An 11700-nucleotide genomic window follows, 5' to 3' on the forward strand; every position below is an offset into this window, starting at 1 on the left:
TGTTTGTTTTCTACAAAGCTTACCAATAAATCTGTAAATTAAACCAAAAGGACCCAAAAGCTTATCTTCAAGAGCACCAAGGGGTGAAGCTGGGCATTTTAGTCCATTCCATTGCCAGATTTGAGGAGGAGAAGTATGGACCTCAACCAATAGAGAAGTAGTGGTAGCTTCTAAAGGAATAAAGGACAAAATGAATGTCAGGGGCTTTCTGCGTGGAATCTAGTTTGGGTTTGAAAGGGATCTTTAGCCATCAAAAGACTTATGTGATGGCCTGAAATCACTGCCCACTCCCTTACTTAGTTTAACAGGGTATATAAAACATGGAAAAATCTTTCTTTTTAAAGATTTTATTTATTTGTCAGAGAGAGAGCACAAGCAGAGGGAGCGGCAGGCAGAGGGAGAAGCAGGCTCCCCGCTGTGCAAGGAACCTGATGCTGGCCTTGATCCCAGGACCCTGGGAGCACAACCCGAGCCGAAGGCAGCTCCTTAACTGACTGAACCACCCAGGTGTCCGAAAACATGGAATAATCTTTCAGCTTGGCTCACATATATACTTTAGCCTGGTTTGGCTCATTAAAACAAAACTGACGTCTAAGGAATCAGAAGAGTCACAGGCCTATCAAGAATCTGATGGAGTCTGTGGCTCTCTTCACAGAAAACTGCATACGTAAATGTTGTGTAGAATTTCAGAGAGCTTGGGGGGTCTGGTTACGATATTTCCCCGCTGAGATGCCCTTCAACAGATGACTGGATTAAGAAGTTGTGGTCCATATACACAATGGAATATTACTCAGCTATCAAAAAGAACGATTTCTTAGCATTTGCTGCAACATGGACGGCACTGGAGGAGATAATGCTAAGTGAAATAAGTCAAGCAGAGAAAGACAATTATCATATGGTTTCTCTCATCTATGGAACATAAGAACTAGGAAGATCGGTAGGGGAAGAAAGGGATAAAGAAAGGGGGGGTAATCAGAAGGGGGAATGAAGCATGAGAGACTATGGACTCTGAGAAACAAACTGAGGGCTTCAGAGGGGAGGGGAATGGGGGAATGGGATAGGCTGGTGATGGGTAGTAAGGAGGGCACGTATTGCATGGTGCACTGGGTGTTATATGCAACTAATGAATCATCGAAGTTTACATCAGAAACCAGGGATGTACTGTATGTCGACTAACATAAAATAAAAAAAAAATATTAAAAAAAAGATATTTCCCCACCGAGGGAGAAGCAGTGTGTTAATGTAATAAGACTGTAAGGGTTTCAAATTACCAATCCTTATAGGAAATGGGACCTCGCGGATTCCCCAGAACCCACCCTCCACCCAGGCACCCTTCAGCTTCTTTGGATGGTAGGTATAATCTCCACTGGTATTCATTCCATTGCTGGTAATGATCTACAATTCAGATTCAACAATATTGGCCAAATGCCTTCCACCCTGAGTGTGCCCAAGGCCACACATAAAAAGAAAATTTCAAATAGAATTAGGTGGCATCTTTCTCCAGGAATCATTCTGGTCTGTAAGATCCCTGATGCCCGAAGAGATCTCTGATCCACACACTGCATCTGTTGCTAGTTTCTTTCATTCGTGACCCTAACTACTGATGTTTTCTCTTACAAAATTTTTCTTAAGTAAATTTTTATTATTTTCTTTGTGACTATAATACATATTTTAGATCCAGGGCACACAAAACACATTTCAGCAGCTTTAATGCTTTCTCCTTCAGTAACATGGACATGATATTAGGAGAGTTTCCTAGAATCTGCACCATCATTTCCAGTTCAGCCTCTTCTCCGTTTTTAAGACAAGCAGTAGTTGGGTTTTCCTATCACCATCATGGTTCTGCTTCTAGGTCTGTTTTCTCTTCCTCAACTGGAGATTCCTTATCAGAACTTAACCTTTCATCTTTGTCAGATTCTACCGTAGTCACTGGACCAACCCCCAGCCTTGACTGCTCTATGGGAATTGCACTGACATTTCGATCAAGGGAAGGAAATCTGAAAGTTATGTGGTTGAGGAAGGAGATGATCCCTAGAGGAGAAGAATTTGAGGTGAGTTTCAACAGATAGATAGTCTTTTGACTTTTAAAATTCCTGCTTTCCTCAGTTCTAAAAGCCAACCAACCCTCCTCTCCCCCGGCAGAGTTACTTTATCTTCCTGTGCTCTCAATGCATTATAGTATTTCTCACATGGTGAAGACAAAGCTTGAACCTCCTGGATTCAAATGATAGTTCCACGACTTTCTGTGTAGTCTTAGGCAAGTCACTCAACGTGTGCATGCCTCCCTCAGTTAAAGTAGAACAGGTCAATAAATCGAGGTTTCCAGATTCCAAAATCCATGCTTTCCTCACTATACCATGCTGCCCCTCCATGTATGACTGTTCTAAATAGGAACAGTCAGTGCTTCTATTTCTCCTAGATTCAACCTCCCTTTCAAGAAGTGACCTCCTCTTCCATCCTTTTTGCGTAAGGCAGGAGACTGACTCACCAGAAAACATGTATAAGAAGTCACTCCACCAATTAATATGATAGGCCCATAGGAGATCTGGCTCCAAGGTATTCTTAGCATGCCAGTGAACCTGTGCCAGAAATAGGACGAGGCAGAGGAGCAGGGAGATGGCTAGGACCAGAAGAAAAGATGTCACAACCCATCAGTGTCTTCAGTCTGCCTTGACCACCACCCCCAACTCTTCTTCTGCTTGCAGATGCCATATGTATGGCAGAATTAAAATTGAGGGATTGGCCAAGATAGGAAACAGAAAGGGGCTTTCTACCTCTCCCCTGGGCTAAGTCAGGCGAAGTGCGTTTTATACAGTAAGGAAAGGCAGGTAGCTGGCAACCTGATGTGATACTGAAGAAGAGGAGAGGGGCAAGAAAAAGAGGATGAAAGCCCATGGAGAAACTTAGTTCCCTTGACAGTTTCACCCTGGTATTACCCTGCCAATCTAGGTCTGTACCTGAGATGAAGCTGAGTATGGATACCTTCAGATCCAAGTTGGTGGTTATGCTTCCTCTTCTAGGCAGGCAAGAGCCGATGAGCCAGGCCAGGGCGACGAGTATGGAGAAGACAGAGATGAGGAAGAAAGCCCTGGAAAATTGAAGGTAATCTGCCAAAGAGAATGAGAAAGGGAAAGCTTCATTAGTCCAGCGGGGGACTTCTCTTAAGAAAACCAGACAGAGGGGCGCCTGGGTGGCTCAGTCGTTAGGCATCTGCCTTTGGCTCAGGGCATGATCCTGGAGTTCTGGGATTGAGCCCCGCATCAGGGTCCTCTGCTGGGAGCCTGCTTCTTCCTCTCCCACTCCCCCTGCTTGTGTTCCCTCTCTCCTGGCTGTCTCTCTTTCTGTCCAATAAATAAATAAAATCTTAAAAAAAAAATGAAAATACAAGAAAGAAAGAAAGAAAGAAAGAAAGAAAGAAAGAAAGACCAGACAGAGTCTTAGAGAAGGATGTGAGGACTAAGGGAGATGAAGCAGAGCTCGCCATGTGGCATCCAGGGCACAAACAAGGATCTTACTTCCCAGTTTTTCACTGATACTTGGAATTTGCTTACTGTAAAGGCAAAGCCTTGGTTGTAAAACTGAAGATAATATACAAATAGTTCTGGATGTATTAACCCGTTTAACTTAGATGTAAACTAGCTTCTAAGAGGTGTGACTCTAAAATCACAACACAGATTAAAATATTTTTGTATTCCTAATTCTAATTCTAAAAGTAACACATGTTCAATATAAGCTTTGGAAAGGCTGAGAAAGTACCAAGAAGCAGGAAGAAAATCAGCCACAGTCCCACTACCCAGGGCAGCTATTGTTAGCATTTTATATTATTTCTTTCCAGCGTTTTTCTGTCCTGTGTACATAGTGAATATGATACTGAATATAAAGTGATTTTTTGTCTTAAGATTATATGGTAAGATTTTTTTCCCAAGTCATCTGTTGTAAACATCATTTTTAATGCTTCCCGGAACAATTTATCACATTAACATATTTCTCTTAATGATTTAACCATTGTTGTCCTTGTAGTTTGTTTCTATTTGTTATTTCTCTTTTAAATATATCTGGCCTGCACAGGCCTTGTCAACCTATGACTACAAAACGAAGTCCCATTTACTTCAACTCCCATACGTAATGATTTCAAGCCTAAATTTACTGGATTGCAGGAGTTTCACACCCTAAAAATATCTTCTATTTGTTTTGTTTTTTTCCTGAGAGTCCTTCAAGGCCCTGCCACACGTTTGCTCAGGTAGAGGTCTGCTAAGTCTCTTTAGCTCCAAAGCCCTTACCTAAATACACGGCTTCTTCCTTCACCTCCTGGCTCGAGATCTCTGCTCTCTGCAGACTGGATGTTGGTAAGAGAGAAGAAGGGGCATGCTAAACATTACTTTTGCTACCACCTCCCTAATACGAAACAGATCCTTCCCTTGACTTCTACAGCAACTTTTTAAGACACATGCGCCCTGATATTTATAGCAGCGTTATCAACAATAGCCAAATTATGGAAACAGCCCATGTCCCTCGATTGATGAATGGATAAAGAAGATGTGATATAGATATATGGATATAGCTATATACCCACATATATCTATATCCATATATCCATATCAATAGTGGACTATTACTCAGCCGTAAAAAGCAATGAAATCTTGCCATTTGCAATGACATGGTTGGAGCTACAGAGTATTATGCTAAGCTCAATATGTCAGTCAGAAAAAAGACAAATACCATATGATTTCATTCATATGTGGAATTGAAGAATCAAAACAAACAAGCAAAGAGAAAAACAGAGAGGGGCAAACCAAGAAACAGACTCTTAACTCTAGAGAACAAACTGATGGTTACCAGAGGGGAGGTGGGTCGGGGGATGGGTGAAATAGGTAATGAGTATTAAGGAGTGCACTTGTGACGAACCCCGCGTGTTGTATGGAAGTGTTGAATCACTGTATTGGATACCTGAAACTAATAAAACACTGTATGTTAACTAACTGTAATTTAAATAAAAACCTTTAAAAAAAGAAATAAAGGATAACACACAATTGCAAGTAAATATAACTCTTCTGAGGTGTTACAGATCCTGCAATCTCTTCAATATCCTTTATTTTTTTTTTAACGGTTCCTGATTTTCTTCAATATCCTTTAGAGAGTGCCTCCTTGACTAGCTTTTTTCCTGTCTCAAGGTAGCAGGGGCCAGCTCGTTGCTACCATTGAAAGTTCTCTAAGCACTTCTATGCCTGAGCATAGTCCAGCTTCCAAGCAACCCAGAGAGAAGAAAATATGTCAAAGCTTATCCCAGTTTAAGATCTGGCTCTTAAGTCTTATTTTGTTCTCTAGAACTCACCACTTACTAACATCATCGATAATAGTAAAGTCCATGAAGAGAAACCACACTCTTACCTACAGAGGTGAGTTGTTCTGTGGCCGAAACAAGTTAGCCACATTAAACCATGATAACCCAAAAGCAATGCATTTCCTAAAACCTGGGTCATTTAGAATTAGCAGGATATGTAGCTGGTCAGAACCATCAGGCTGCTTTGAGCTGCATGAAGCCCAGTGTGATAGGCATCGTTCATGGTATTTAGCCCACAGTCCCCCACAGGCCCTAGCAGCACTTGCCTATAGACCTGGCCCTTTGCCTATAGTCCCCTGACCATAGGTAATTGGAAAAAGGAAGGCGATCTGACCCATGTTAGACCAATTTGATTCTTATGCTTGGAAATTTGGAGTTGAGACTGATTGATACTTATTTCCTCTTTTGCTTGCTTGAACCAAGGAAGATACATAGCCAGACTGAGATATCACTTTTGGGGCACTTGTATACTAATAAACAGGAAAAACTGAGCTGTAGTGATAAAGCAAAGTATAAACAAAGATGAGCAACAAAGCAACTCTAGAGAGACTGAGTGGCAGGCTTGATTTTCTTCGTCTGAGATCCCAGGCTCTTCTGGAATCTCCTCAGGTACACAAACTTCCTGCCTTTGGGAATCTATGAGATTCTTCTGAATCTTCATAAATAGGTTCACTCTTTAGCTTATGCTAGTTCAGATGAAATAAAGCACCAAAGTGTACCAAGATACCCAGTCCTGTCTAAGATATGTTACAGTCTAGTCTTTCTTCCACCAATGAGGGGAAGACTTGCCTTCATGTTCTTACAGTCTTCTCTTTCTTAGATCCTCATCTCCTCAAACTACATAAATAAGATCACTCATACCTCCAAAGGAACAGCTAGAGATTTGCAGCATGGTATAGTCTTACCTCCAAAGAAAGCAAGTCTACTAGTCATAACCATGCACAACTAATTATCTGACCAAACTAAACACTTAGCTCCATAATATAAAATGGCTGCATTTGGTTGACTTCATAGTTTTTTTTTTTCTAATTCACTGAGCAAAACAAAAGAAACATCCTAAAGCTGAGTTTGAGCCTCCATCTCCTATAAGACCTAAAGCTATATCAGCCTTTAAACATCAGTTTTTACAGCAGCTTACTTGTCAAAGTTTCAAAGATCTTAGGACCTAAGTTACTCAAAGGCCCTACTTGTCGGTAAGAAGCTTTGGTCCAGGGAAAGAGATGTGCCCTAGATATAAGGAACACCCACGTAGGTCATCTGTATCCAAACATTTCTGAATATTTCCTTAGTAATATTCTTTGATGGGGCCTTGGGTTGCAGGAAAAGCAAGGCAAACATCCCAGTTTACTGAAGGCAATGAAGTTAATGTCCTGGGAGGAGAGGGGATGTCACTTCCAGTTTGGAGAGGAAGAAGTCTGAATCATTTGAAAAGCTTGGTAAGATCCTTGGCCGTGATTCTGTACTTCAGAGCACCATCAGGTAGGACATAAAAGCTACCAGGACTGGAAGGAATATGATCCTATCAGAAACCAGTAGTGGTTCTCAGTTCTCATCACTTGGTAGTTTGTAACTGGTGGACAGGCTCTCCTTCTACTGTTACGAAAGTAAAACTTTGTCCCAGAGGTTTTGGAAAGTGAGAGGGGCAGGGCTATAAGTCTGCTTGCTCTTGTGAACAAATAAGCCTAGCTAACCCTAGACACTCTTTTCTTTTACAGTTCTTGATACTCTGGAAGGAATCAATGGGGGAAGCTGAAATGACATGAGAAGAAAGCAGCATAGGAGAGAAGCCAGCCATCAGAAATGCTAAGCCCCTGGTACTCAGCTGTACCAAAGAGATGTGGGGGTGGGATTCCTCTCACTGCACCCTAGGTCCTTCAGCAAAATTCAAGGCCAGGATAAGGAGGCAGTGCTCCAAAAGGATCAGGCTCCTTTTAATTATGAAGGAACTCGACTGAGTGAGTGGAGGTGGGGGGCTGGTGGACAGATAGATGGATGAAGAAGGTGCTGCCGAGGATCACCCCACTTATTTAGCCAAATCTAAACCTCCACACTGCTGACACTGCACCTTCTTTCCAGCCACATAAGGCCAAGACAAAACCTCCGCAGGCTCAAGGAAATGAAGGTGGTTTGGGAATGGACAAGATCGTGGATGGAGACCAAGCACCCTGGAGAGGAGGCTGTGAAAATGGCTTAAGATTTAGGTTCCCTGGTAACCCCGTTGGAATGTCAGAATCAAGCATCCCCACACAGCTTGACTGTTTCTTGTGCAGTGGTTCCCAGGGCCCTGGCTCTGGAGGGTCCAGTGCTCTGACTAAAAGACCTACCCTTCTTCTCCACAGTCTTCCAGATGGTTCAAGTTACCCTCGGTGGCAACACATTCCTTGACGCGATGGTCTGATCTCACCTGTGCTGCAGGGGAGTTAGCAGCAGGGCCTGTTCCGCACTTGAGACCTAGCAATAAAAGGAAAGGATGGTGCCTACTACTCCCCACCCCTTCTCCATTCCATTAGCAACAACTACAGCACAGAGGCTATTGGTCATCTGGAACCAGGCGAAGTCAGAGCCAGAGCCACAATGGCCTAACGTGAGTCCAGGACACAAGATCATGAGCACGCATATTCTTGAGCCCACCTGAAAGTCCCCATGAAACTCTCAGAAATGACAGGGGGGTGCCATGGGAAAAGGGGCTAAAGTCTCGCAATCAGTAGGTAAAAGTTCAAAGTTCTTGAATTTGGATAATAATGTTTGAGGCAATAACAGCATGTTGTCACAGGTTGATGACGCCTGGACATACTCACTACATTTGGAGAATTCATTATGAGCTCTGTATTGCAGATTACTTTCTGATCTTAGGATTAGGACTAGTTAACAGTGGAAACAGGGTAGATACTTGACTTATAATTGTGTACTTAAAGGACTCAGTTGACCTTCTCTAAATCATTAACAGTTGGCCCCAGGTGACTTCCAGGCTGCAAGAAATGAACTATTTGCTACTGTAAGTGACAAAATTCCAAGATTCTGACTCATTTAACATTTAAATAATAATCTCAAGTCCTGAATTTTAGCCTTGGCACAATTATGTAAATAGGATGGCAGCTCAATTTTTATACCTATATATTTTACTCCATTTCTCTAGAAATGGAATTCTTCAGTGTAAATCTTTGGATACACAAAATCATATTGCTTTGGTTATACCCATTTATGGTCCCCAGTGTAGATCAGAATGTCCAGCAATGTACATCATAATTGAAAAATCTTTGCTAATGTCATGTTTGAAAAATCCTATCTCATGGTTCATTTGATTTGCCTTTCTTTAATGACGATTAAGGTTAAAATAGTTTTTCTTATGTTTATTAGATATTTTTAGTTTCTGTTCTGTGAATTGCCTGTTTATCAAGAATTTATTTATTGGGGTATTTGCCTTTTCATTAATAATACTTTTTTTAAAAAAATCAAGGCCATTAGTCTTCTATCTTTCCTATTTGTTGCAAATATTTCCCCTAGTTCTTCTTTTAAGCTGAAGATGCAATTGAATTGTCTGCCTGCCTTTGATTTTAGTTTCTTCTCAAGATCTTGTGTAAGTGTCCTACTCCTTCATTCCACATGCCATAGATGCTCCAGCTCAGGGTTGAGCCTAGGTGCAACCCCCAACCCCACCTCCAGCAACTAGGGCTCCTGCTTATCTGAGAAGGAGAAATAAATGCTTTATCCATGTATGTTTTCTTTCACAACATCTGTTTCTCTGTGTAAATGTATCTTTTGAGGGAAACTGTTTAGTGTAGTTATGTCTTTCCTCTAAGTCTTGGTTCTGATTTAAAAAAACCAAACTTACGCATATGGTATCTTCTAGCCCTAGAAACTTATTTTTAAATGTTTTGTATTGCATTTTCGGATTTACCTAAATTCGACATTAATAATTTACTCTAAATAGCTGGCATTTGTTATACCACATATCTGACATGCATTTATATTCCCTTCTACTGTTAGCAGAAGAACAAATTGACCTTAAAAGTTAAATCTGGGGGGCCCCTGGGCGACTCAGTCAGTGAAGCATCTGCCTTTGCCTCAGATCATGATCTCAGGGTCCTGGGATCGGGCCCTGCATCGGACTCCCTGCTCAGTGGGGAGTCTGCTTCTCCTTCTCCCCCTACTTGTGCTCTCTCTCTTTCAAATAAATAAAGAAAATCTTAAAGAAAAATTTTTAAAAAGTTGAATCTGATGGGGGTTGAGCCACTTTGCTTTGTTTCCCAGTTCTGATCAATTACTTCTATTTCTGCGAGCCACATTACAATACTCATCACATTGCTGCACAGTGATGGCTTATAAAGGCCCCAAGAGACCTTCCCAGAGAGTAAAGAGAGTATCAACTACTAAGTTGCAAGAGGAAACAACTAGGAGTAGAAGGGAGAAAGGGTACACTGAGAACACCAAAGAAAAGGATGGCTACATTCACAATTTGCCTGAGACCCATCTTGGACTCGGAGAGGTGAGGGCGAAGAGATCTTGGAGGAAGAAGGACGCAGAGCCCATGTGGCAGAAAGCTCTGGGAACTGTGGAGCCTGTGGCATTTAGTTTGGTGGCACTCACAGGGCGGATGGGGTGTTCGGCTCCAGCACAGCTCATGGCTGCATGAGATCCAGAGTCCTGCGTAGAGCTCAAGGCCATTCTTGATCACCAGGAACTGCACCCAGTTCAGTGGGGTTGTGCAGATCAGCATTAGGAGACCAAAACCACACAGGCTGCCACAGAACATTTGGATGTAAATGTGTGTCTGATCCACATGCTGCTGTCGCCTCTGGTGTGGCATCGTGACACTTGGATGTCTGTTGATGGGGAGGGTAGGCTAAAAGGAGGAGGGAAATATTGCCTACCCAGAAAGATCACCCATGATCCCCAGGGTCTCCGACTCAACTCTCCCTTGAGTATCCCCATGTGGGTTTGATCTGTGGATGTCTCTCCCTACCCCGGGTGATCTTTTCTCTATCTTTAGGACACTCTGTCTAGGCCCGCCTTGAAGTAAGTCTTCTTCCTCCCATCTGACCTGCAATTAGGTACCTCCTCACCCTTTGGTAGTTCCGGTTCCCCTGAATTTTGGGAGCCTTAGGATTATAGAAGGTCAAGACTAAATGTTCCCTCTTCTCCATCTTGGCAGCCATCTGGCTTTCTAACTGCCACGGAATTTGTCTCAGCACCTCCCGCACAGGCTGGCAGAACCAAACGGGGCCAGAACCCATGGCCCAGATTCCATTTCTGTTTCATATTCTGGGTCTGATCAGATCAGGAACAAATCATCACATTTTAATCAGGGGCACGTGTATGTGCTGCTCCCCACCCTCCCTTCTCTGACTCCTTTCAGCTCCTTCGTGAAATAAATCCACAAATATTCCATCAGTCAGCAGTGGCTGTGTGTCAGGCTTTGTGTTAGGATCTGGGTAAAAAGATGAATAAGACACAGCTCCCCAACAGCCAATAAAGAAGTTAACTCAGATGTCTTGGGGACACAATAGCTTGTGGTTAGAACTCAAGACGACCAGCAGCCTGGACAGCGTTCACACTCTTGTCCCACCGCTGAGTGGAAGGGCCCAGGTGTCTCCGGAGGCTCGTGAACCAGTCTGTTGGCCACGGTTCTGCAGGCAGCATCCAGCCTTTTCTTCCTTTCTTGCTCGAGTTCCCGTTCTTCAATGCCCTCTACTCATGAAGCCATCGAAGGGCGTTACACCCCTGCCCACCGCAGCCAGGGTTGCCAGGGCCCAGTGTGAAAATGCCAGTCTCCCCAGCACAGGGGGCTACCCGCCAGCGCGCTGAAAGCTACCATTCACGAGCCGGCGGCAGGGTTGGGTCTGTGTGAAAGCGAGGAGAATGGCCTTTCCCTGCTTCCACAGCCAGCGTAGCTTGTGCCCAGAGGAGCTCACAGTCTTCTTTTCAAACAACTCCCTCAGCGTTGGTCCTAACTCCTCCTCCCACAAGGGCTCTAAATTAGTCCAAGATGCTGAACGGACGCCATCCTGTTCCCCATTCTGGACATTTATTCAAATAAATGCCCAGCTGCTTTGCCAGCTCTTGTTTTCCACGAACAGATAAACTCTGAGTCCTAAATTTGGGCTGAATCGGAATGCCCTATCACACTTTTCTTCTAGCATGCCCTCTCCTCGCCCGCCCCGACCTGCCAAAACCTATATTTTATGTCAGCTGGGGGGACAACTGGCACTTAGCTAGCTTATGTCCATGCTCTAGAATGAAGTCCTCTTTCTCCAAGTGTCATTTGACTCTCTGTTTCCCAGTACTTAGCCTAGCGCCAGGAAAGAATAGTATTTAATGTTAAAGGAATTAGCCATATATATACATATATATATATATAA

At 43.1% G+C, this 11700-nt stretch overlaps 1 protein-coding gene across 1 annotated transcript; it reads right to left on the reverse strand.

Annotated features, from left to right (window-relative positions):
* Positions 1 to 1692: 1692 nt before the first annotated feature.
* Positions 1693 to 10494, reverse strand: TMEM202 (transmembrane protein 202). The gene is made up of 5 exons (XM_019800151.2): positions 10405 to 10494; positions 9929 to 10184; positions 2958 to 3107; positions 2489 to 2620; positions 1693 to 2031 (listed from the first exon to the last, which is right to left on the reverse strand). Exons 1-5 carry the CDS (start codon positions 10483 to 10485, stop codon positions 1835 to 1837), a joined length of 816 nt encoding a protein of 271 aa, XP_019655710.1. The 5' UTR covers positions 10486 to 10494; the 3' UTR covers positions 1693 to 1834.
* Between the last annotated feature and the right edge of the window lie 1206 nt (positions 10495 to 11700).

This window comes from Ailuropoda melanoleuca, chromosome 5 (assembly GCF_002007445.2).
Source record: "Ailuropoda melanoleuca isolate Jingjing chromosome 5, ASM200744v2, whole genome shotgun sequence".
NCBI classification, from domain to species: domain Eukaryota; kingdom Metazoa; phylum Chordata; class Mammalia; order Carnivora; family Ursidae; genus Ailuropoda; species Ailuropoda melanoleuca.